The 25,016-nt window shown below is 39.4% G+C and overlaps 3 protein-coding genes across 4 annotated transcripts; all 3 read left to right on the top strand.

Moving 5' to 3' along the window:
* The first annotated feature begins 5,734 nt into the window (after positions 1 to 5,734).
* On the top strand, positions 5,735 to 9,460 carry tubb1 (tubulin, beta 1 class VI). Its single transcript, XM_073469070.1, has 4 exons — positions 5,735 to 5,828; positions 7,016 to 7,124; positions 7,319 to 7,429; positions 7,900 to 9,460. The coding sequence occupies exons 1-4, from the start codon at positions 5,772 to 5,774 to the stop codon at positions 9,042 to 9,044; spliced, it is 1,422 nt and encodes a 473-aa protein (XP_073325171.1). The 5' UTR covers positions 5,735 to 5,771; the 3' UTR covers positions 9,045 to 9,460.
* Positions 9,461 to 10,810: 1,350 nt separating this feature from the next.
* prelid3b (PRELI domain containing 3) lies at positions 10,811 to 18,410 on the top strand. Its single transcript, XM_073468948.1, has 6 exons — positions 10,811 to 10,928; positions 12,149 to 12,317; positions 14,329 to 14,418; positions 14,819 to 14,889; positions 14,996 to 15,098; positions 16,334 to 18,410. The coding sequence occupies exons 1-6, from the start codon at positions 10,897 to 10,899 to the stop codon at positions 16,448 to 16,450; spliced, it is 582 nt and encodes a 193-aa protein (XP_073325049.1). The 5' UTR covers positions 10,811 to 10,896; the 3' UTR covers positions 16,451 to 18,410.
* A 1,038-nt stretch (positions 18,411 to 19,448) lies between these two features.
* On the top strand, positions 19,449 to 24,008 carry aurka (aurora kinase A). Of its 2 annotated transcripts, none has more exons than XM_073468491.1 (9): positions 19,449 to 19,808; positions 20,218 to 20,283; positions 21,470 to 21,821; positions 21,904 to 21,946; positions 22,060 to 22,251; positions 22,501 to 22,639; positions 22,834 to 22,982; positions 23,140 to 23,314; positions 23,501 to 24,008. In XM_073468491.1, the coding sequence occupies exons 2-9, from the start codon at positions 20,221 to 20,223 to the stop codon at positions 23,681 to 23,683; spliced, it is 1,296 nt and encodes a 431-aa protein (XP_073324592.1). In that variant the 5' UTR covers positions 19,449 to 19,808; positions 20,218 to 20,220; the 3' UTR covers positions 23,684 to 24,008. The 2 variants fall into 2 exon arrangements, with proteins under 2 accessions (XP_073324592.1, XP_073324593.1); XM_073468492.1 differs by having other exon boundaries at positions 19,542 to 19,632; positions 23,501 to 23,801.
* Positions 24,009 to 25,016: the final 1,008 nt, after the last annotated feature.

The following is a 25,016-nucleotide window of genomic DNA, read 5'->3' on the forward strand; positions in this document are numbered from 1 at the left end:
TTATGACAGCAGCTCGAGTCTTCTTCTCCTGCATGTGTTCATCCAGTCTCTCTTGGATCTCACAAGCTGACCATTTCTCTGCAGACTTGTACTTGAAAACACTGGCAAGAGATTGGTCTGGGCAGTGTTTGATAAACATCATGCTAACTTCATGGCTTGGGTCATCAATGTTACGGCCTTGCCTTCTCAAACATTCATCTGCCACATCCACAGTTTTATTTAGCCTGATCCAATACTCCATGGCATCTTCACCTGGTGCAGGTAGTGTGTTATAAAAATCTGCCAGTGGCATGTTGGAGTATGTCAATTCGCTAAAGTGTTGTTTCAAAATGTCAAAAATCATGTGTGGGTCTGTAGTATGGTTGATAGAGGTGTTATTACGCAGCTTTATCCTCACTACATCCCCTGCCTTGCCCATAAGCCTCGCTAGAATTTCTTGTGATTGCTCATGAACAGGAATATGTCTTTTCTTTAAGTACAGAATCATCAAATTTTCCCACTCATGAACAGTGAATCTGTCTGAGCCATCGCCCCTAAATATAGGAGGCTCCTTTGCATCTGACTGCATGACAAACTTGACATTAGATTGTGACATGTCTGAGGATTTGTCAGGAGTGTCTGTACTGATTGTGTACCTGTCGTGCTGTAGCTGAGCTGCAATGGACTCACCTAGCTTTGCAGCTAACTGTGTGATGAGTGAGCCCAAGTCTGGGTCCTGCTCGACATGGCTTGGCCTGGCACGATCTACATATTGTGTTGAGGTAAGTTGTGGCATGTCTAGTGCACTGACTCTGTGCCCTGGTGTCCTGGTCTCTGAAGGCTGCCTGGCAAACCCCCTCCCCACACCAAACTGGAACTCAAAAGAGTCACGCCCAACATCATCACCTTCCCCCTCAACAAAAAATGTCTCACCGCCCTCTGCCATGGTACTTTCACTTCATACACACAAACAAAAAAAATATCTGGTAAAGATATCAAATCAGTCAGAGTGGTTAAATCAAAATAGCAGAAAAAAAACAGATAACCACATCAATCAACAGTTTCAAAACAATAAATCAACATCTAGGCGCTGTTATGTTGACACAGGCCATTTTCCACATCTTTCTTTCTTATCATTTTTTTTTTTTTTTTTTTGTCCTTTAATTTTTTTCTGTCTCAGAATCTTAGTCCATGTAAATCCAAAAGAAACTGTCCGCTGGGCATAGTCCGTGGAAATACCTGAGTACCATGAAAGGTGAGTGACTGCAGCTTCCCTCGGTGGACGAGCTGACGTCGAACTTCTGACCAATCCTTGAAAGGTCACGGCACCATTGTAACGGGTGTGTCCTGTCTCTGGCCTATGCACATCCGTTAACTTGTTTCTTGTGTGTGTTGTTTCTATCCTGCGTTGTGTTCTTGGGGGTGAGGGAAAGATGGACACAGGACTCAGGCTGCTGATCCACCGGACATTTATTCAACAGGCAATGGTGGCATCTGTATGAGAATCAAATGAAAGTGCATCTGTGACATGCGGTCTTGAGCTAGCTCACAGCAGGCCCCTGCTCTCAGTGGGGTCATCACCGACTGACCTAACTATAAAGTTCACAATTATATTTAATAAAATACTGAAATAAAATGAAATAAAAAAATATATTAAAATGTTCCTTGTTGAGTTGTATCTGTACATGAACATAAATTCAACCAACAATCAACCAAGTCAATGGAAAAATGAAACCAGTAAACAGTGAAATACATCAGTATCCATACCTGTATGAGAATCAAATGAAAGTGCATCTGTGACATGCGGTCTTGAGCTAGCTCACAGCAGGCCCCTGTTAGCAGCACACACATACACACACATGAAGAAAACAACGAAAAATAAACACTTGTGCCTGCAGTAGTTTTACAATGGCATAGCTGCGAAATTCACCTAGCAACACACACCACAACCGTTCACACTCTTCATTTATCATCCATACATGTATATTATTACGTTTTTAATACCTTTCAACCCAAAACAAAATGTAAACATGACGAGAGAAATGAACACATACCTGCTCTCAGTGGGGTCATCACCGACTGAGAGCGGAGCAGTTCGCGGGTCAAGCAGACGACGAACTCTTAAAGAGACAGTACTGATTTAACGTCTCTGCAGACCAAACTACAAAATAAAGGTGAAACCAAATAAAATGGTTCCTTTCAAAATAAAATCAGGGTTTTGGTGAGATTTCAAAAGATAAAATTAAAGTACATTTCAACCTGGTTACACTTGGCTATTAAGACCTGTGTCAAGTCTCAAGGATCAACAAGTCCCAAGTCCAAGTCCTAAACTTTGTGTGTGAGCCCAGTCCCAATCATTATGGCTTTTTATTTAACATTTTAATGCAACAAATGTGAACAAAGCAACAGTTAGTACGGTAAATTTGGAGAAATAATGGTGGCTTTGGTAACACTTTATAATAACATCATTAATAAATGGTAAATTTATAGTCAATTCAACTTTAGGTAATTGTTATTTCACTGTTAACAAACAATGAAACGCTTTATTAAGCAATTGTTATCCAAATAATGTTTATAGGTGAACTACACAGTATACATTAACCATTTACGAAGTATTATAAACATTATTTGCAACTTTACAATAAACAATTGCTTAATAAATGATTTAGCAAGTCCTGCATCTACGAGAATCCTGTTTTGCTGTGAAAACCCAGAAATGTTTTGTTGAAGTACGAAACTTCACCCAACTTTCCATCGCCATGAGGGTGAGGGGGTGATAATGACTGAATTTTCATTTTTGGGTGAACTTATCCTTTAATCACATGACAGAAACTCCATATTATGGACTTTGATAACAAACCAAACCCTCTCAATGACAACAGAGCAACTTGATTAGCTGGGGAAGACCAACACAAAAACAAAATGTGGTTGAAAGCTTCAGAATATCTTCGTTTGGACGGTGATGAAATTAATCTTTTAGTGGTAACAATACATTTATTAGGTTTAAGTTTCCCTTTATAGCAAGACTGTTATCCAACTCGGTTGCAGCATTATTTGATCGATCAATACAGTTTGAGCTCCAGATGTCCTTTAAACTTAATTCACCTCATAGTGATCTGAATTTTTAAACAGCTCCCTGTTGTTTCCCCTGTAGCTCTCACGCACAAACCGTCCACCCACAGACACAGTATGTAGCAGACAAACAGACAGACTGGTACGCACACACACACACACACACCTCCCTCACCAAGTGCGTCAAAAGGCATGGGATAGAAGCTCAGGGCAAAACACATAAAGGTCATCAATGACAACTAAATGCTACTGTGGCTCTAATGAACCCCAACAGAAGTAAGAGAAGCGATGATTAAACCTTTGAAGCAATTTAACGCCAATATTAAAATCTGTCAGAACAACAAACACTTCACCTGGCCTGTGACATCATCTTGTACCTCTGTGACCTCACCTTGTACTTCTGTGACCTCACCTTGCACTTCTGTGGTGTTTGTGTACTCAGACCAGGAAGTTAGTCTTCATTATCTGGTAAATACCCAAACAGTTTTGGAGGTAAGTGCATTTATTGTACTTTTTTCTAAGCTACAGTTTACATCTTCTCTGCATTTATTTGACAGTTGTAGTTACCTTTAAGATTAATATTTTACACAAAAATACATATATAAGTATACCTTATTCAAGGTTTGTGACCTGTTAGAAAAAACAGCATCGTCTAGTTATGACTCCGTCACATTTCCGTCCACAAAAGAGACATTTCCCCTTTAAACCTTTTAGACTACTGTTGGATGCCCGAACAGGTAAAACCAGCAGGTAATTTGTTCATTCTTAAAGGTGCAATATGTAAGAATTAGCATTACCACACTCAAAACAAATAGGGGTCATCATATCACTGCTAAGTGCCACTAACTGAGCTTTGGACCGGGACGAGCGCTAGGTGGTTAGCATGCTAACTTCAGTAGATATCTCTGCAACACAATACATAATGTCAATACTGCTGTTTATCCACATTCTGTTGCCAATTTTAGCTGATTTTTGGAGGTTTTTAATAAAAATTCATACATATTTCACCTTTAACGTTGAGGATGGACCCAGTTCGTCTTATTCACCTGCAGCTATAGCAAACTTTTGGCTCTGTTTCGGGCTTTAGATTCTAACTTGCACAAAACTCAGTCAGATAAAAGGCTCACTAAGTGAGACTAGACTAACATATTTAACTAAACAACCCCTCTGTCTCTGAGCTCTCTCTGCTACTATAAGGACTGGAGTAGGGGGATGGCAGGTTAACAGGGGGATGCAGTTTGGTCATGTTTCTAACAAGGGGGATGGTGTCCTTCCTCATCCCCTCTCAAATCGCCTACAGGGTAAAACTCAAATATTTCACGAAGACAGAAAAGATCATATAACAAATATGAGTGTCAGAACTAAGGACTAAACTAACTGTAGTTAAAAGGTACAACAGTAAAATGCTTCTTACAGCACATTTCCGTGATGATATGTGTGTACTTACTTACTGAAAAAGGTTCATGGTGGAAAACACACATATGGCAACACATAACAACCACTTAAGTATAGCCTGCGTGACATTTCTGTGTGATTAACAGAGATATTTAACTACATCACACACACATTAGTGTTGTCAAAAATATTGAAACATCGTTACATATCGTTTCTCTAAATTTGTAAACACTAATTTCTGCAGTATCGATACACCAATATATCAATTTGATGCTTCATGCTGAAGCGTTAATGGGATTATCAGTCAATTCTTATCAGTCCCTTAGAGAAAAAGTCAGAAATGCTGAATTTTATAAAATCAACTTGCTTATCTATAAATAATTGCTCCATTGATATCATGTTATGCCTTTAATAGCCCTCTAGATGGTAGCATCTCTCATGTATAATCTACCAACTGCTTCAACATTTTAATCCATAATTATTACACCTACACTGACTTGTACCAGCTGAAAATGAAAAACGGATGATTTTGTAACATCTGGATCTTGACTGAAGGAAAATAGAAAATGTTATCAACATTCTGCAGCGAATTGTAATATTTCAATCTTATAACAAATGTTTCTGCTGTTTTTTCATATAAAACTAGTCCTGGCAACAACATGTTTGGTATTCTGCTTGTGTGTGTGTGTGCGTGTGTGTATGGTCTCATATAATGTGTAGTTAATCAAATGGGTTTTATCTCACACTGGCCAGAGAAGCACACTACTTTCATTCATCCTCCCTCCACTTCCTTCCTGTTTTCAGTGGTACAGCTCACAGATGTGTTTTATCAATATAGAGCCTAAATAATAATGGTGCTATGTTGTGCATCATTGCACCAAATGTTTTCATATGCAACAGATGATCATTAATTCATTTATGAGACCTTAACAAAATAAATTTGATGAAGTTCTTCCACCAAGTCCTCTTAAATGCAGTTAAATCATTTTGTTGAATTATTGACATGAAATGTACAAACAAAATGAAACATACAGATATAAAACAAAACACAAGGCAGCATACTGGAAGACACAAGCCTACCTATGAGTATACAAATATGGCAAACTACCTCATACAAAAATGAATTAACACTTGCTTATTTATTCTTCTAAGAGATTACATAGAGGCCCCTCAGGCCACGTATTAGGCCCCCTCACATATTAAAAACTGGGGAGACTTCCTGACATCACTGATGACATCACTTCCAGTTCTCTATAAAAGACTCGTTAGAGGACTGAAACCTATCGGAGACTCCCAGCTGCTCTGTGTACTGTAGCCTGATCATCATGCGTGAAATTGTACATCTCCAAATTGGACAATGCGGCAACCAGATCGGCTCAAAGGTAATAAAATAAAATCCTTATTTTCAAAAAATTATATTGTGTATTAAGCCTGATTTTGTTGAAAATGTTGAAAAATTTTAATATAATGTTCTGTCTTTTGAGAATATCACTGATACATCTGTTGGAAAAAAAAAAGCTCACTGTTTCAAAGAAAATGTACTTGCTATTCTGTTTTGCAGAGACAAAATGAGGAAATGTTTTAAGTGGCATCAATGTTGTTAATTCTAAAAAAAAAATATTTCACTCAATTTAAATGATGATGCATATTTTGACATGCACTGTTCCTTTGCATTGTGCCAGCAGCAGTTGTGAGTGACACAGGGTGTTCCCTGTCAAGCATTCAGCCACAAGATAAGGGCCAAAACGAGACTGGCATGGGTGGGACATTTTTATCATAGCTACCATGAAACAACAGAGAGGAACTACAAGATAATACAGCTGAAAGAACACCAAGTGTTTTTTTAAATTGAAGAACGTAGCGGTCTAAAAATCAAGCAACTTATTAGTTAGTTAGTTAGTTATTCTTCATCATTTAATCGTGTATGGCAGGGATTCTGAATTTGGGCTGCATGAGATCATGAGTTGCTGCACTGCAATAAGCAGGGATGCATTTTAATATGTACTCATGTTAGAAAGAGTTGGTGTAAGCATAGATTTTGCAGTCATACACTGACTGACACTGAAGGTGTACACGCAGATAGAAATATTCAACCCAGTCGCCAGAATAAATGTTGGCAGTGTACATTTTGAATTCTGAATGTTTACAAATGTTGAAACGCTGTCTCAAGCAGTGGTGTCTCTTGCTTGAAACACCATCTCAAACCCTGGTCTCTTGCTTGAAACTCTGTCTCAGAAAGTGGTCTCTCACTTGGCAGCCGTCTCACCTGTCCCACGATCACCATCCCGTGTTTGTCCTGACATGGAAGTCAGCTCATATCCATAGGAAACACATATACATTTCAAGTATCCATGGTTTGCAGACACATACAATGCCAACAATTTATTCTGGTGTCTGGGCTGCAACATTTATACTTCAACTGCATAAAAAATCTCAAAAGATTAAATTACTGTCTGTATTAGTATTTTGGGGAATTCTTTCATCTCTTGTGTCTCTTCTGTTTCGCTTGAGCTAACGCATGTCTTGAGTTTTGTCCATATTACAATGATTTCCTTCTTTGTCTTTCTAGTTTTGGGAAGTGATCAGTGATGAACATGGGCTCAATGCAACAGGCAACTATGAGGGCGATAGCGACCTCCAACTGGAGAGGGTCAACGTCTACTTCAATGAGGCATTTGGTAATCAATATTTGTGGATATTCAGCTGCAATTTTCTATCTAGTACTGTTAATTTCATTCCCATAAATACTTATCATCCAAATGTTCTTTTTAAATATTGCTGCTCTTAAACTCGGACACAAAATGAGGACGTATTTAAGTTTAGGGTGACCGGTTCTGGCTGTTTTAGTAAAACCTTTCCATTCTGTTTGCAGGTGGTAAATATGTCCCCAGGGCCCTGCTTGTTGACCTGGAGCCTGGTACAATGGACAGTGTAAGAGGAAGCCGCATCGGGGCCCTTTTTAGGCCAGACAACTTCATCCATGGTGAGACAAATACAAGACAATACCTGCTAAGACTGTCCTGTTCTGATGTGGTCATACGGAGGGAATTTTTGATTATTATGTGGAAAAGGAAGCACTCATGGTACTGCTGTACCAGGTACTCTGGATGAAAATATCTAGATTTCAATCTTCTAGTTAATAAATACAGCCTCATGTTCAGCCTGAAGACAACACATTTTTTACTTTATCCATAGGCATTGAAATTCTTTAATCTGAAAGTAGGGACTAATTTTAACATGTAGAGGAATACATCAAATTGAAAATAAAAATATCTCCTAAATATCTCTTAAAGATGAAACATACAATGCAGTGTTTCATCTATAAAGAAGTGTCACAGCTTTTGTGATTCATGCTTTCATTATTGCAAACGATATTGTATGATTTTCTACGGTAATTCTCTTCACGAGTAATAGAACTAGATTAACCTACGCACTTTTATTTTGGTGCTATAGGGAACTCAGGAGCTGGGAATAACTGGGCAAAGGGGCACTACACAGAGGGAGCAGAGCTGGTGGAGCAGGTGATGGACAGGGTGAGGAGCGAGAGTGAAAGCTGTGACTGCCTGCAGGGCTTCCAGCTGGTTCACTCACTGGGGGGTGGCACTGGCTCCGGCATGGGAACCCTCCTCATCAACAAGATCCGAGAGGAGTACCCCGACCGCATCATGACCACCTTCAGCATCATGCCCTCCCCTAAAGTCTCCGACACAGTGGTGGAGCCCTACAACGCCACCCTGTCTGTCCACCAGCTTCTGGAAAACACAGACGAGACCTTCTGCATCGACAACGAGGCCCTCTACGACATCTGTTTCCGTACGCTGAAGCTGACCACGCCAACTTACGGGGACCTCAACCACTTGGTCTGCATGACCATGAGCGGGGTCACGACCTCTCTGAGATTCCCCGGCCAGCTCAACGCAGACCTGAGGAAGCTGGCTGTCAACATGGTGCCTTTCCCCCGCCTCCACTTCTTCATGCCAGGCTTTGCGCCCCTGACAGCCCGTGGCAGTCAACAGTATCGAGCCCTCACCGTACCGGAGCTCACCCAGCAGATGTTTGATGCTCGCAACATGATGACGGCGTGCGACCCAAGGCGGGGGCGCTACCTCACAGTTGCTGGCATGTTCAGAGGCCGGATGTCTACCAAACAGGTAGACGAGCAGATGCTTGCAATGCAGCAGAAAAACAGCAACTACTTTGTGGACTGGATCCCCCATAACGTCAAGGTTGCTGTGTGTGACATCCCACCCCGAGGCCTCAAAATGGCCTCCACCTTCATCGGAAATAACACGGCCATCCAGGAGATATTCCGCCGTGTGGGCGAGCATTTCTCCATGATGTTCAAGCGCAAGGCTTTTCTCCACTGGTATACAGGGGAAGGTATGGATGAAATGGAGTTCACTGAGGCAGAGAGCAACCTCAACGACCTGGTGTCGGAGTACCAGCAGTACCAAGAGGCCACAGCAGATCTTGGTTGGGATGGTGAGGACGAAGAAGAGGAGGAACCCTCAACAACAGCGACAACAAAAGTTGTTTCTCAGATGGAAGTTAAACTGGAAACAGTGACGGAAACAAGCAAAGACACTGTAGACGAGTAGAAGACAAAGGGTATACAGTGTGGTGTGTAGGTTTTATTGTTGACGGGTTGTTGGTCTGAAAAAGAACTCTTATTTTGTAGTTTAATTTATGCCTATGATTGATTTATGTAGTCTTAACTTGATAAGATGTGCTTAAACAATAGTGCCTATTGTCTTTTATGTATGCTTCAATTAAATTGAAAGCTTGTATATTACTTTTTAAGGATTAGAAATTAAATGTATTAAAATCGAAGAAATTTTGAGTGTAAATATAAAAAGTTGTATGTTATTATGCCAGCTCTATATAATCCACAGCTATAAAAACAAAACTGTGATATTAACACTGTTTGTGCGATATTTTTTTCAGACGTATAGCAAATGTTGCATTCAGTTTTTGTATCCAAGTTATGACGGTAATTAAAAACAGTAAATCCAAAGAGTCTTAGTGTCATTACAACACCAAGAATACCTAAATACTTTCCTGTTTCATTCAGTTGAACTTGAACTGGACTCAAACTAACTAAACTAAGCTGCTATGATGGACAGCACTCTGACAGCACTGTGATAGTGATACCGTACAAGGCTGTCACACAAGGCTGTTTCCTCCCGCTCATTTATGAGTCTGGGCCATGGAGATTACACATAACTTGGCCACAGTGTCTGCACTCTGAGATAAGCACACATGACATGGAGATATCCCTGCACTACTGCTATACAGATGACTAGACTAGGGATAAAGGAGATCTTACTGCATGTAACCCACATGTGAATATAGGTTAAAGTGCCAGGTTACCTGACAGAGGCCAATCTGCTTTAAGTTACAAGGTAGCGATGAGGGCAAGAAGCCACCGCTCACTCAACAGACAGATAGAAAGATGATTCCAGTGTCCTCTTATGGCCCCTTGTAACGGGTTGCATATGTCTTTTGATAACGACTATCTCAACCATTCAACCAGAGTGGTTTTTCATTTAAAAATGTTTATAGTCTAGAAGAAAAACATTTTTTTTATAATGTAATTCATGCTTTAAATCTCGGTCCTTGTAATAAGTATTAGTAAATAGACATTAAGGCATTTATGAGTCCTTAAAAGACGTGTATTAACATAAATAAGACTTTAAGTGTTAATAATAGCAAAATAAACACGTTCATACTTATAAAACTGTCTTATAGTCCAACAATAAACATGTTTATTACACTATTAACACTTATAGAGTCATTGATGGTTTTAAGCATCTTATACTTAGTACTTATTAAGTGCCTTATTAGGTGAATCATCTAAAATTCCCTCAGATTAATCAGAAATCCTGACTTGTCTTGCATAAAAAGCCTATAAATTATTGCACCCAAGTAGCCCACAGACACACATTTTACAACAATAAAGATAAGATTTCCATCAATATTTGACCACTGAGTTGATCCTGCGTCAACTGCCTGCTGTCTCTCATTCATCCAAGGTTGCACAGGAGATCTTTCAACCTTCAGTCAGCTGAATTGTGTAACAACATCAGAGGTTAAATGGGCTGGAGGTTACAGAGCCATACAGGAAACACACGGCATGCTAGACATTTAAGTGAAGAGCTATAGTCATAAGGTTGTCTATCTTCAGTCATGTGTTTTATGTAATCTCGATTTTAAATGTTAAATATTTTCACTCAGCTGCCTCCAGTGTCAATGGACTCATGCGGCATTCACGGACTAGCGGAAGTGCGTCACTAATGCTACTCATGTGACTGCTCCGGTACAGTGGGAGGGGACGGACTTGCGCTTGTCTTTGAACGCGGTTCACCGATTTCAGTCAGTGTGATTGTGACCACCTACCGGCTAGTCCACTCCTCGACCTCACCAGCATCACCAGCATCAACTAGTTAAACCATGAAGATCTGGACCTCGGAGCACATCTTCAAGTAAGTAGTCTGTTTTAGCTAACATAGAGGACTCGGTTGTTAATCCGGTTAATGTGTGTTTAAAGGTCCGTCTGTCAGAGGTTGGCTGTCTAGCTAGCTAATGCTGGCTGTTAAGTAACGCCAGCTGGCTTCGCATTTAATCTTGCGAACAATATAAACATGGTTTACGACAGAATAGTCCAAACAGAAAAGCTGCTAGCTAACTACAACTTTAGCGTCACTACCGTTACTTAACATGCTAGCAGTAGAAGCTAGTAATGTTTCAGAGCCAGAATTCCCTCCCTTTTCAACGCCTTTTGTTTGCATAAATTACACTGCGGGAAGACACGCACAAACCCTCTAAATGTGCATGTGTTAAGAGATGAAACCTATAAGTTAAACGTGTCAAATGTGAATGCATGACGGTCGGTGTGTGGATGCTGACAAAAGCTGTCAAATTGCGTAATCAGCCGGTCAGGGCCGGCCCCCAGCGCGCGACCTTTCCCCTACATTTTCCCGGTCCCGCCTGCGTCACTGGGACTACGCTGCGCGTCCACGTGTCTCCGTGGCAACCATCCACCACTACGTTCGAATGACCGCCATTTTTACTTTTAGACATTAAAATGATCCTGATTTAATATAACGTCTTTGATTTTAACGAGAAATGAAGGACATTTCCATTCAAATAAGTAATCAATAAATATGTGGACTGTCATTCAGAGGACTGGAACCAGGCTAAATTAAAAAAATTCTTTGGAAATGTTGCTTTTTATGTTAATACACAAGTTTGAGCTTTAATTTAACAAATTGTTGGTATTCAAAATGTTACTTGAAAGTATTTATTATTAACGACGTGTACTTAAATTTCAAGTAAGACTACTCGCTGCAAAAAATGACCCCGTAAGTTTCAAGCTGTTGTTTTTTATATTAATATATTTTTACCACACTTGCACTACTGTTTAGGTAGCATTTTACTGTTGTAGTTGGTGAAAGTGGAGCTCATTTTAACTGTTTTATATCCTGTAGGTTAATTTAAACTGTAACAGCACATCATGCTGTGTGTAAGATTTTGAGTTATCGAACAACTACAGCTGTCAGATAAATGTAATGGAGTAAAAAGTACAATAGTTCCCTGAGACGTGTACAAAAATTAAAAGTGACTGTCAGATAGTGTTTGCATTTGTATGACTTTTGTTTGCAAGGTTTTAAAAATACTTTTGTTTCTGTGCATCCTTCAACAGCCATCCTTGGGAGACGGTGACCAAGGCTGCTATGCAGAAGTACCCCAACCCCATGAACCCAAGTGTGATCGGAGTGGATGTGTTGGACAGAGACATCGACAAACAGGGACGCCTCCACAGTAAAAGACTGCTCAGCACAGAGTGGGGTCTTCCATCTATAGTGAAATCTGTGAGTTTGAAAATCCAAACTGTGTCAGCTGTCTAGCTTAAATGTCAAAAGATTTGCTGCAGCAACCTTGTAGTTGAACTCACATGTCCACATGTGACTCTGAACGGAGATACACATGACAGAAAGTGCAAGTTTGTGGTTGTGGTCTGATTGCTTTTCTTTGTTTAATCAAAGTAGTATGACATGGTGAAAAACGCATAATCTTCCTATGCTCATGTGCCATGTATAAAAATGGTTTTAAATTATTTTAAAAGTCAAACCATAAAACAGGACACAATAATCCAGTTATACCCCAGTCGTTTAACCACCGGAGATAAGTTAATGCTCTCCAGCCAGTGAGCGTGACCTCAAACCCGCAAGGCTATTTCTGCAGCAGCAGAGGTGGATACTGGAGCCCTGGAGACTTTATGGCTGTGTGCCACGGCTCGTGTTGTACAGAACACGGTAGTACCATTTCTGTAATGCCTCAGCTGTAACCATTGACAGCATGTGATGTAACTTTCCGTCTCTGTCGGCTCGGTTAAAACTAGAGGTCACTGGAACGCAGAGCAGTGACGAAGGCGGCCTCTGGATTTCTGCAACATGTCATTTGAACTTTTCCCCTCGTTCTTTGGACTGTCTGAACTCGGTAATGATAAGGCTGGAGAGAGATAATATCCTACTTCTCAGTCGTGTTTTAGCCTGGGTAAACATTGGCCAATCAGCTGGTGTTCTTTAGCAATGACCTTTGGTTGGATGTCAGAGGACAGGGTTGTAGTCAGTGACGATGTCTATGAATAGCCCCTTTAATTCCAAGGACAGTCTATGGCACTGACAGTCCCAGTGATTGATAGCATATTAACGTAACTGTTAATCAGATTGTCTCAAAGCAAATCACTCCTTAGTCCTATTGATGTGCGTAAACTAGATGTATCATGAAGACGTCTGCCAGTTGATATACCTCTGTACTTAGTTAAAACAGTGCATCATGGTTTATATTCTTATTTAACTTGACAATTATGACCATAAATTTGAAGGCACTTCAATGTGATAAATGACGGAAAACACCTTACGCTACAGCTCAAGTTGTCCAGATGTTAGATGGAACAATCACTTCAAACAGATATCAATCTTTACAATCTCCTTTTTTAATTTTCATGAAGTCCATAAAAATATTTGCACCTTAAACTACACCTACAAGAAGCCTCTTGTCACCAGAAGAAGCCAAATGTGAATATGGCAAATAATCATTTAAATTGAGCTGAAAGTGTAATTATAGATGCAATTTTTGACAACATCAAATTAAAAGATGTGTGTGAATTCATTCAACAAAGTTATGGTTCAGAGAGAGTATGACACGTCGAGATTACCTGCACATACTTCAACTGTAATATCAATCAGCACTGTGTGAGCTTCTACTGCAAACAACTGGTCATGAATCTCAATTTAATACTGCTGCCTCTATATGACCTACATAAGCAAACAAGACTTATCGGCTAGAAGATTGGCCATTTCTATATAGTTATTCTTAATGCTGTCACCAGGTTGGATTCTGAATTATCCAGATCAGATAACTCGTAAAATGAGGAAAGAAGCTGCTCTATAGTCTGTTGGGACAGTACTGTAGTGAAACAGTTTTTTTCACCATCGTCATATAATGGTTATTAATCTTAAACAGCCACAGTTGGATAGATTAACCCGTCACCATGCATCCTGCCAACAGCTGTGTTTAAGAAAGAAAAATAGTGTTTAAAATATGTATGCTTCCAAAACAAATCCACACGCAAGCCAAATTGTTTAACATAAAATTTTAACTTTGAGTAATTAAGCCAAGGTCAATAGGTGCAGGGCTGCACAACCAGACACAGGGCAAAAATAAATACAGAAAAATTAAATCAATCAGTACATAAATGAACCATTTGAAAGGCAAAAATGCTGCTCAAATAAAAACACTGATTACGTACATCTGCAGGAAAACAGGTTATGCCTTTAATTTCAGTTTGTAATAATGTGTTTCTGTCTTTCTCTTCAGATCATTGGAAACATGCGATCATACACTTATATTCAGGAGCACTCGATTGTGGATCCCAAAGAGAAGACATTCGAACTTCAGTCCACAAATGTGAGTACAAATATGATATAACACCCTCTCTTCTGCTTTAATGTTGAGATTTAACTGTCAATGTGTGCATGATATTTCTGCCAAGAGCAAGACTTTTAACTACTTAGTTTTTTCACGGTACACATTCTTATGAAACCATTTCACCTGTTGACAAAACATATTCTATTTTCTGTGTGTCAACCAAAAACAGCCATGTCCCGTCGAGATCCACTCTGCATGACTTTCATTTGTCTGAACACATAAGCCAAGTGTTAGTCTGCGGAATGAAGTCTTGCTCGTTACACAAGTCAATAGCTCATGTTTCAACAATGAACCTTCATGCCCCCACTGTTGGCTGAGATAAAAGACATTACATGGCTTTACATCATCTAATTTGTCTCTTGTGATATTTACTCTACAGATCACTTTCACAAACCTGGTGTCTGTGGATGAAAAGTTAACATACAAACCACACCCTGAGGATAAAGACAAGTAAGTTCACATAGCAGTGATTTTTAAATAACTTGATAATAATGATGTTTAAAGCGTTCAGCCCTTCTGATCATGTTCTTTTTTTTTTAATCCCTTTCAACTCCAGAACAATACTAACTCAGGAGGCTATCATCTCTGTGAAAGGAGTCAGTCTCAGCAGTTACTTGGAGGGAGTTATGGCTAGCACCATGTCTGCCAACGCTGGAAAGGTAAGAGATCCCTGAAAACTGTCTTCTAGGTGGGACTCAAAACCTTTTAGAGACCGTCTCTCGTAGTTCTCAAGCTGACAAAACCTAAAGTAAACATCTAAATATTCTTTAGGTTCTGCACTTGAAAAAACATAATAATTTGTTGCATCAGGTAATGAATTATCATATCCTTGCCTAATTGTCAAATGTAGCCTACGTTATACTAAATTATAAAACTTTGCTTCTGCCTATGTCATTGGTTACCAACCTTTTATTGGCTTGTGATCTCTTAAAGTTAAGCAATTTCTAGTCCTTGGTTTACATTGCTCTCAGTGTACTACACAGAAATTGAGATACAGCTAGGAACATGGACAGCAGAAACTGAACAAATAAGGTAAAGAATGATAAAAATAAAAAAGTCAGGACTGTACTGCACAATAGCTTGTGAAAAGAACAGATTTCACATTGTTTCATACATGATGGATTTTTACAGTCCCAGAAACTGAAAAGTATCTAATATTTCGCAAGAAAATATACAAAACTTACAGAAAAGTAGTTTGTATAGTGGAAATACAGTTTGTGTTTTTCATTCTTTAGGCTGAGGTATGCTCAAAAACAAACTAGGTCATACAGTGTTTTGTCCGGTTGCTATCATAGAAGATTATAACACGATAATCATTCAAATAGAGGTAACACACTCACTCAATAAACCTTAAAGATTGACCAAAATTGTGTAACAGAGCCATCTCTTCAACGGACGTCAGTATTAACAAGACACTCTGTACCAGGCTTCAAATACAAGCCTGAATTATAAACTCTTCTCGCTATTAGGTAATAACTAAGGAGACCTTACCCTGCCAGCTCTAGACTACAAAGTCCATTTAGTGTCCAATTATGTGAAATTTAAAGGACCAAGCAGCATACTTTTGGAGAAGAAAACTTATGAGTATGGTTAAGAGACTAGTTCAAATCCCGGTTTCTTTTCTCATCTCCACACACCCTGCCAATAACCATGTGAAGTGGGCGTGCTTGTCTGAATGTTGTTTTGGAACGCAAGTTGTACTGACCACTTATTACATAAATAAACCTTTTAAACTTGTGTTTGAACCCCTTTGAAGGGTCCTGATTACAAATTTGGGAACCACTGCTCTTCTTTAACAGCTGCAAATACTTCTTGTCCTTCCTTCTTTTCAGCTTTATGTAATTCTCTTTATTTCCCTCTTATGAACTTACATGTTATGTTTGTTTTCCCATAGGGCCGTGAAGCCATGGAGTGGGTAATCAGGCGGCTGAATGCAGAAATCGAGGAGCTGGCGGCCACAGCGCGCGGGACCATACGCACCCCAATGGCTGCTGCAGTCACTGAGAAATGACACCTGCCTCTCTTTTCCATCAGAGACTAAAAGAAACTTCACGCCAGCACAACCAGCCTCCCTTTATGATGCTCTGGTGCTATGTTGGTGCTCTGGGGTTATTGTACTGTTTAAGGGTACAATTCATCCATCTCATTCACTTTACTATCTACATTAGATATATTTTTTTAACACCAAGAAGCAACATAAAGGGATTCTGTGAAGTGTTTTCAGGGGATGCTGCAGTGGTGAGAGACTTGGGGAGGAAAACGGGGACAACACCGCTGTTATCTGTGTGTGGAAACATGTAGCACTGGCAAGGAGGTATCAGAGGCACTGGGTGAACTGAATACCAAAGAAAAGTGCCAAAGCTAACAGAGCACTTTTTGTCCAGCCTCTTAAAAGCACCATCGCCAACTGTGTTTTCATCTGGGAAAAGACCTCAGAGCGCCAGCAAGTCTCCTCTGGCATGAACTTTGTAATTACAACGACAGAGCTATAAGCAAAACAGTTATGGCGATATGTTTAGACATGGTTGTGTTATGATGGCAGAAAACAGTGCCACGTTGAAGCAGAGGTCAAGCGCAATGCATGTCAAAGGTACGTGGAAGTGGTTTCAGGTGTCGGAGAGTCAATGGTTTGGTTAACACCGCCATCAACAGTGAGGCGTTATTCAAATGTTTCACTGTCAGGTTTATCTGTGTAAGAGAGGCATCTCCTCAACAATGTTTTCTTGCGGGACCTCAAGTAATAACAAGACACTCTGTACCAGGCAACGAATGTAAGCCTGATGATCTAATATGTTTTTTTGTTATTATGTGGTAACTAATATTGTTATTAAGGTATTTAAGTGAAATGAAGGGAACAAGATAATTGCCATATTTATATTTTTGAAGACCTTCTCAAATGCTGCGTAGACAAGACAAACAAAACCATAAAAAAGTTTAGTTACACACTGTACCTGAACATGTTTGCTGATCTCAAACAGTTTTATCAATACACACTAAGCTACTGTTCCTCAGTTTAAACACAGTCCTCTCAGCATGTCCTCCGAGACCTAATGACTTATATTTGCACTTAAAGAATAATATATTTTAACAAAGAAAAGCTGCTACACATGCTAATGGTGCTGATAATCTGTGAATATTTTGGTATTACTGTTTGAGAGATAAAATGTGGTTACAATTAGCACTTGAGAAGGTCTTCCTTCATATAACGACAGCAGTGTGTTGATGGTGGAAGCTTTAGTTTCTTTGAATATATTTTTTTAAACCTGTATAAGGAATATTTATTTCAAGAAAAAACAGTTTTTTGAGGTAGTGAGTTGTGATAACACATCCTTAGTTAGAAATTGTTATCTGTGAATTTTTTGTGCCTCTGGAAAAAAAATGTTTTTACCAAATTCAGAATGTGACAATAAAATAAATTATTTGATAGAAGATTTTTGCCAGTAATTCTTCAAACAAAAAATGGAAATCGAATGTATTCAGAAAAATAAATGATCTGTTTGAGTTAAGTTTAACAATATTTAACATGTGAATATTTATCCAGATTGATTGTTATTTTCAAGTAGCAACATGGCCTCAGTATGTAGTACGTATGATTCTGCCAAAATAGGAGTTCTCCTGCCTTTTGGAGATGCATTCCAAAAGTTTTGTTAGCTGTAGGGTATGAAGGTCTATTTTTGCAGAGCAGTCTACACCCTGACACACCTACAGTAGGTGTAGGCCTGTACGGCTGCATTCTTCTACCACTGGTCATACACTGATGTTGAATGTCTGAAATGAAGGAGCCACATGCTGCCACGCTGTGGCCAAATACTACACCTGCAATTTCATCATGAGCAGTAAATAAAAAAGGTCAAGTTTTAACAAAGGTTTAAAGTTTAGGGCCAAAATTAATAAATGTTGCTGTTTTTACTGACTGGAAAAAGATGTGATGTGAATGGTTAAAAATAAAGTTATTTCGATTATCATCTATATTATTTCTGCAATTCTTGTCTCTTTATGAGTGGTCTCTCATTTGTTTATTGGTTTTGCAGGTCTTATTTCTTTTTAGCCAGTAGTGCTGACAAATTGTTAGTACCTTCTATGTTGTCTCTGGTCCATATTGTAATTTGGGCTGTTCAATTGAAAAGCATTTTTTCTAGTAGTCATTATAGTAATTCAGCAATAGCTATCTTTTGATTTAACTATGACACTTTCATGTTTTATAAACTTTGGCTTTGTCATTGAATGATCTTGAGATTTTTTTTACTATTACATCGAACATGAACAGAGCAGGCTTGAATTTCAATCCTTTTATACACACAAGGAAGTCACAGATTTAATACAATACTTAACCTACCAAACTATGCAGCAAACACCCTAGTTCAGGTGCTCTGGGAGAAAAAAAAATCAACATCCTTGTGCTTTTTTGAGGAAAATAATTAAAGACTGGACACATGCTAATTCAATTAAATTCAATTAAATTCAAAACTTTATTGATGACTCATGGTGCAGATAAAAGACAAGACATTCCATAAAATAAGTTAACATTTTTTTTTATTTCTTAACACAGCTTGCAAAGTACTGACTCCTGCAGCAACAAACATTTCACTTGCACTGTTCCATCTGGGTCTCTTGAGTAATATTCTCAAGGCATCATCAAAAGCCACTTACTTTTCTGTAGTTTGACCACAAGCGTGCAGTATACAGTGATGTATCTTCACTCCATCTGTACACTTGTTGCTCCTTAAAATAATCTTTAAGTTATTAAACTTCACCTGTAGTGTGTAACCATCTACTCTTGCTTACATGTCATTTTATTGTAGTGATAAATGCAGACTGTATAGATTGTAGTTCAATGGATTTCTTCCCAGGGACCTGAGCTGCTGCTGCTGCTGCTGCCCTCTGCTGCTTTGGAGGATTTCCTCTGACGTAGCGCCTCACGTCATATGATCTTCCGTGTCAGCCAATGATGAGCGAGTACAGAGCATTCCCTCAGCCAATCGGAGCCTGCGGTGTATTTAAAGGTTTTGAACAGAGGGACGTTTGAAATTAAACAAGCAGTGGTCAGGAGGAGCAGTTCAGGCAGACGCATTTAATGTTGAACTCGCACTACTTTATACTCGGTTTTGACCCGTGTTATATTTGCATTTACCTTTTCGTAACATCGAAACGGCTTTCAAGAGGAGTTACAACCAAAGTCCATCTCGCTGTAAGGTAGAGTTGATATTTATGTAGCCACAAATATCAGCTTTCGTCAACTGGCCGACGTATGTTAGCTAGCTGCTAGCTAGTCAGGGCAAGCTGCCTGCTTTAGACCCCCTCTGGGCACAAATTCTGGACGAATTAGCGTTTGGTGGTTGCTCTCGGTCACTGTGCAATAATATATTTAGGTAAGTCAAGTTATCTAATACTTAAAAATATATACTGTTGTGTTGCATGTGTAGGTTTGTCATGGTTAGCTAAAAAGGCTAACGTTAGCTCTGAAGTTAACGTTCCTGTCTAAACGGCCATGCGACGGAGATTGATAACGTTTCATCATCCTTTAGTGTCATTTTTAAAATCTTATCTAGCTACTTTATAAATTCCCGTTTTAAAGGCATCAGTGTAAACGCTACAGTTCATTTCGACATTGAGACAATGTAGTCAGATATTTTAGCTGTAGCTAGAGTGGTTAAAACGCCTCAATAAGTTCGCTATATCCTTATGTTAGTGACTCACACCTTTTTATTTAAGTGCCAAACCTATATAAGGTTGATTTTAAAAGATGATAAAAAAAAAACCTCCATTTCCTCCCCTCAGAATATGGACTCTGCTGCCAAGCTCAAGCTGACAAAGGACATGAAACTTCATCGGCCTGAAGTAAAGGTAATGCACAATGTTAGCCTGACCAGAAAAAAATATGACTATAAAATCACTGCTGTCACAGATTGTGGCATCACACTTTCTCATATTTTGTTATTGCATATCTGTTGTGTATGTTTTAAGCTTTCAAGCCCAGTTTGTTTGTTTATAGTGCAAGAGGCAGTGTCATGTTGAAGGTTGTCAGTCATCCAGGTCATGGTAAAACTAGGTGCTGTATGTACGCAAGAGGCAGTGTCTCTGCACACTTTAGAGTTGCACTACGTAGTTTTGGGGATACATTTTAATCCATTGATTATTATGTTTTTTATGCCTTAAACTCTCATCGTTTTCATGATTGATTAAACAAACTGACCATAGAGGACAACACAATGTCATACTGTTTTACTTTATATTTGGCGAACCCTGCCGTGTTTCTAGCTTCAGACAGTGTTCTGGGGATCTTATTTTCATCTGAGAACAGCTTGTTTATTCAGTTAAGGCAAAGACAAGTACTTGAGTTTGTATTATTACCCTATTAATATTCTGAGTTTTAATTTCTTCTCCAAAACTACAGAGAAGTTCTTCTGTGAGAAGGCATTCACACACAGGCAGAGTCCCAAATACACAGCTGGAAATGTTAATAGAATTGACAGGATTGGGATTAGAAATAAAAGTCAGTAAATTAATCCCATAAAATGAAGCCAAATCGCTATCACTCACTTGATAAGAGGCGCATTTACGAACTCCGTTACAGTAGGCAACTGTTTGCACCTTGAAAGTTGGTTTGCGATCCACCAAAAACCACAAAGGAGGAGAGAAAAAAGTGTAGCCTGTTGTGCTCAAGAGACAAGTTGAGACAAGAGAGCCAAAAATGTCTTAGCTGCTGATGGATTTACAGTTTCATAGGAAGATGACGCATTTGCAATACATACATGTTGCACAGTAGTTCAGAGAGATGTGGAATATTAAATCATCCATCTTTGTTCACTACAACTGAGCCTAAATTACAGGTTAGGTACTTGTACAAAAAATGTGAAATGATCAGTTATCTGTTTTGACAATAAGGAGCTAGTAATAATTATTTAAATGTAGAAATCCGTATTTACCGAGCTAGTGAATTGGTGAGGAACCAAAGCACATAGATAAAAGGAGTTTTCACATTTCTCTCATATTTAACATCTTGATGTATTTTTTCTCCCTATGATTGCAGTCAAGCAGTGATGGTCCAAAGCGGATTCCAACGTCACATCAGTCACAGATGGCTGTAGTTACACCAACTCAGCATCAGCGTGTCCTGGGTCTGTCAAATGGACCTCAGCGCATACAGCGGCCTGTGAGCCATCAGAAACCAGTATCTCATGTCTCTGTTGCTGTGAAGTCCACACACCACACCGATCAAAATGTGAACCCTGCTACTCGGAAAGGAAATCCTACGCCACAGCCCAAACATGCTTCCCAGCTCAACCAGCCAAAGACAAATGTGCCCAAGGTGAACCCAGAGCCGGCCAAACCCCAGCCGGCCAAACCACCATCGGAATCCGCAAAGCATGAGAAGCCACAGAGTAAGCGTAATGAAGAATTGGACAAACTAATCAATGGTGTGTATTTTGGCTGCTAAATATATCCTGTTTTTCGTTTTGTTAGACAAACCTGCCAAGACTGAATCTGAAAAGGCCTCTGATTCAAGGTATGTCTGATAAGTGTGATTGATTACACATCTTTATTTTATATCATCTATGGTAAGATTACAAATTTTGCCGACAGTGTTGTCTATAACTGTGCACGTTTCTGCTCACACAGCAAGCGGTGGAGCCTGGAAAATTTTGACATTGGCCGTCCCTTAGGAAAGGGTAAATTTGGCAATGTCTACCTGGCCAGAGAGCGACAGAGCAAGTTCATCTTGGCCCTGAAGGTGCTCTTCAAGAAGCAGCTGGAGAAGGCTGGTGTGGAGCACCAGCTGAGGAGAGAAGTGGAGATCCAGTCACACCTCAGGTAATGTGTCAGTCTATGGCTGGGCAATATATTGATATTATATTGTTGTTATGAGACTCTATATTGTCTTGGATGGGTAGGTAGGTATTAAATCTGTCATGTCAATTCAGACTGTTGGTACTCTTCAACAAAGCAGCCACTGAGGCGCTGGCTAATGCAGATGTTTTAGCTCTGCCTGTCTTTGTGCTTTTCAAATGTCGGTTGGGTGATTTTCAACTTGGAATACTTTTCTGCATCGACCTCCTGCAGGCACCCCAACATCCTGCGTCTCTACGGCTACTTCCATGACCCATCTCGTGTGTATCTCATCCTTGAGTTTGCGCCCAAAGGTGAACTGTACGGTGAGCTGCAACGCTGTGGAAGCTTTCCTGAGGACAGAAGTGCCACAGTAAGTCTGCTTATTTAATTTTCAAACAGTTTATCAGCAAATTAAACACATTTATAATTTTAATCAACTTAGTCCTCCATGTAAGGAGTGTGCCATTTCTACAAGGACAATGTTCATGAGTTTAACATTTCAAAATTTAGAAGACACAAAATATGATGCATGTTGTTTTGACCGTGCTTTCTGTGCTGTACTAGTACATCATGGAGCTCGCAGATGCCCTCAACTATTGCCACTCCAAGAAGGTGATTCACAGGGACATCAAACCAGAGAACCTGCTATTGGGCGCCAACGGGGAGCTGAAGATTGCAGATTTTGGCTGGTCTGTTCACACACCCTCTTCCAGGTACGCACATATGCTTTTCTATAAACTGCACCTTTTTATGTTTGGTGAGGAATAATGTTCTGGCTTGCATTTGCAACTCACTTGTTTGGCTTCAGTGTTCCTCTACATCAAGGAGGGCTTAAAAACTAACTTTATCCATTTCTCTTTCCTTGTTCAGGAGATCCACTCTGTGTGGAACACTGGACTACTTGCCTCCAGAGATGATTGAGGGAAAAACTCACGATGAGAAGGTGGACCTGTGGAGTCTGGGTGTCCTTTGCTATGAGTTCCTGGTTGGAAAACCTCCATTTGAAGCAAAAAGTCATGAGGAGACCTACCGTAGGATATCAAGGGTAAGCTGGACACCCCAACAATCTAAAAAATAAATGGCAAACCCTGTAACAATATTGAATTTGTGGTTTATTAGTAGATGAACAAAACTTTTCATCCCACTTGAGTTTGCAAGCCTGCACCACAGTTTGGTCTCGAATTGCTGTTTAATGTTTTGAACTTTTTTTTTTTTTGTCTTTGTCATCCAGGTGGAGTACACTTACCCTGCACAGTCCAATTTCACTGCTGGAGCCAAAGATTTGATTGCCAGGCTGCTGAAGCACAACCCTATGCAAAGACTGCCCATCCAGGGAGTCCTGTGTCACCCCTGGGTGGTGGAGTGCTCCACCAAGAAGCCAACAACCCTGAACAACGAAGAGCCCACACAATGAGCCTTTTGGTTCCCCTCCACCCCACATCTGAGGGTGGAGTAGTGCAGAACACTGGCTTTAGTGTGCAGCTGAGTTGTCAGCATCTGCTTGTATGCCGACGACAAAATCACTTCATGTGGATGTTTGTGTCTGCAGACATCTTGAGCCACTTGGTTACCTTTTTCTTACCTTGTTGTCTTCTTACATTTCCTTGTCTTACCAATGGCAAACTATTGCCTGTAAATATTTCACTGTTTGTGTAATTATGAAATTTTATTGAGCTTCTCTAAAATGCCATTACTTGAAATAAAAAAAAATAAATTATCTTTCATGGAATGTCACTTTAGATTTAAGCATTTTTGTGTCTTTTGGAAATTATCTTGTTTGTCTTCCATGCATTTCTCAGTTAATTATCTCAAGTACTCTGTGAACAACACTTTGCACAAATGTTCACGAGCGAGACGCCGCCATCAATACGAGTACTGTTCTGTCAAGCTCCTTGAGTAGCTTGTCTCCAGCAGAGGGCACCAGAATACCACTAGAAATGAAAGGAAGCATGTTACATATTTTAAGTAGGCCTAGTATTAATCTCTGTTAATAAAACTGTTCCATGGTGAATTTTGAAAGTGAATTTCTGTCACAATAAATGTTGGAATGTAAAGAAGATAGTGTTTTGAGTAGTTCAGTGCTGCAGCTAAAAGGCTTGTATCGTGTTTGTTTTTTGGCAATTGAAAAATTAACAGGACTCCAGAAGGTTGAATTGCAAATAAAAACTGAATTTGATCAGTATGAATTAGAGGCCAGCATCCCATCAGAAGAGTGGAAGAGGATGTTTACCAAATTATCTGAGTAATGCTCTCTTCTCTCAGCGAGTAATGCTCTCTTCTCTCAGCAACTAATTCAGATAACTTGCTAATCCTGCTTAAAAAAAAGTCATAAAACTTCCATCTGTGGTCCTCATAAAGAGTAAAGCAGTCAGCTTACACTTGTTAAATTAGAGAATTGTACAATTTTCTGTCAGTCTGATATAAAGATATTTCGCAGTACTTCATGCAGCTGTTTCCTTGAAGCTCAGAAATAGATGTATAGTTATCCAACAAAAAGAAAATTCTTGTATCATTAAAGGTGTCGGAAGCATAATTTTCTCTTGAAAAGTGGTGGAGACGGATCAATCCACCCCCAATGCCATAAAAAAATTACTGTATGTTAAACACTGTTAAATAAATGTTTTCTTATACATTGACCTTATGTCTCCACCACTTTTCAACACTCTTGGTCTTAAAGGAGCACTTTGTAGTTTTGGGGAAGAAATTTTAATCAAAAATCTTCATTGACAGATTTTTGCCATATCAAA

This window comes from Pagrus major, chromosome 6 (assembly GCF_040436345.1).
Source record: "Pagrus major chromosome 6, Pma_NU_1.0".
Classification (NCBI taxonomy): Eukaryota; Metazoa; Chordata; class Actinopteri; order Spariformes; family Sparidae; genus Pagrus; species Pagrus major.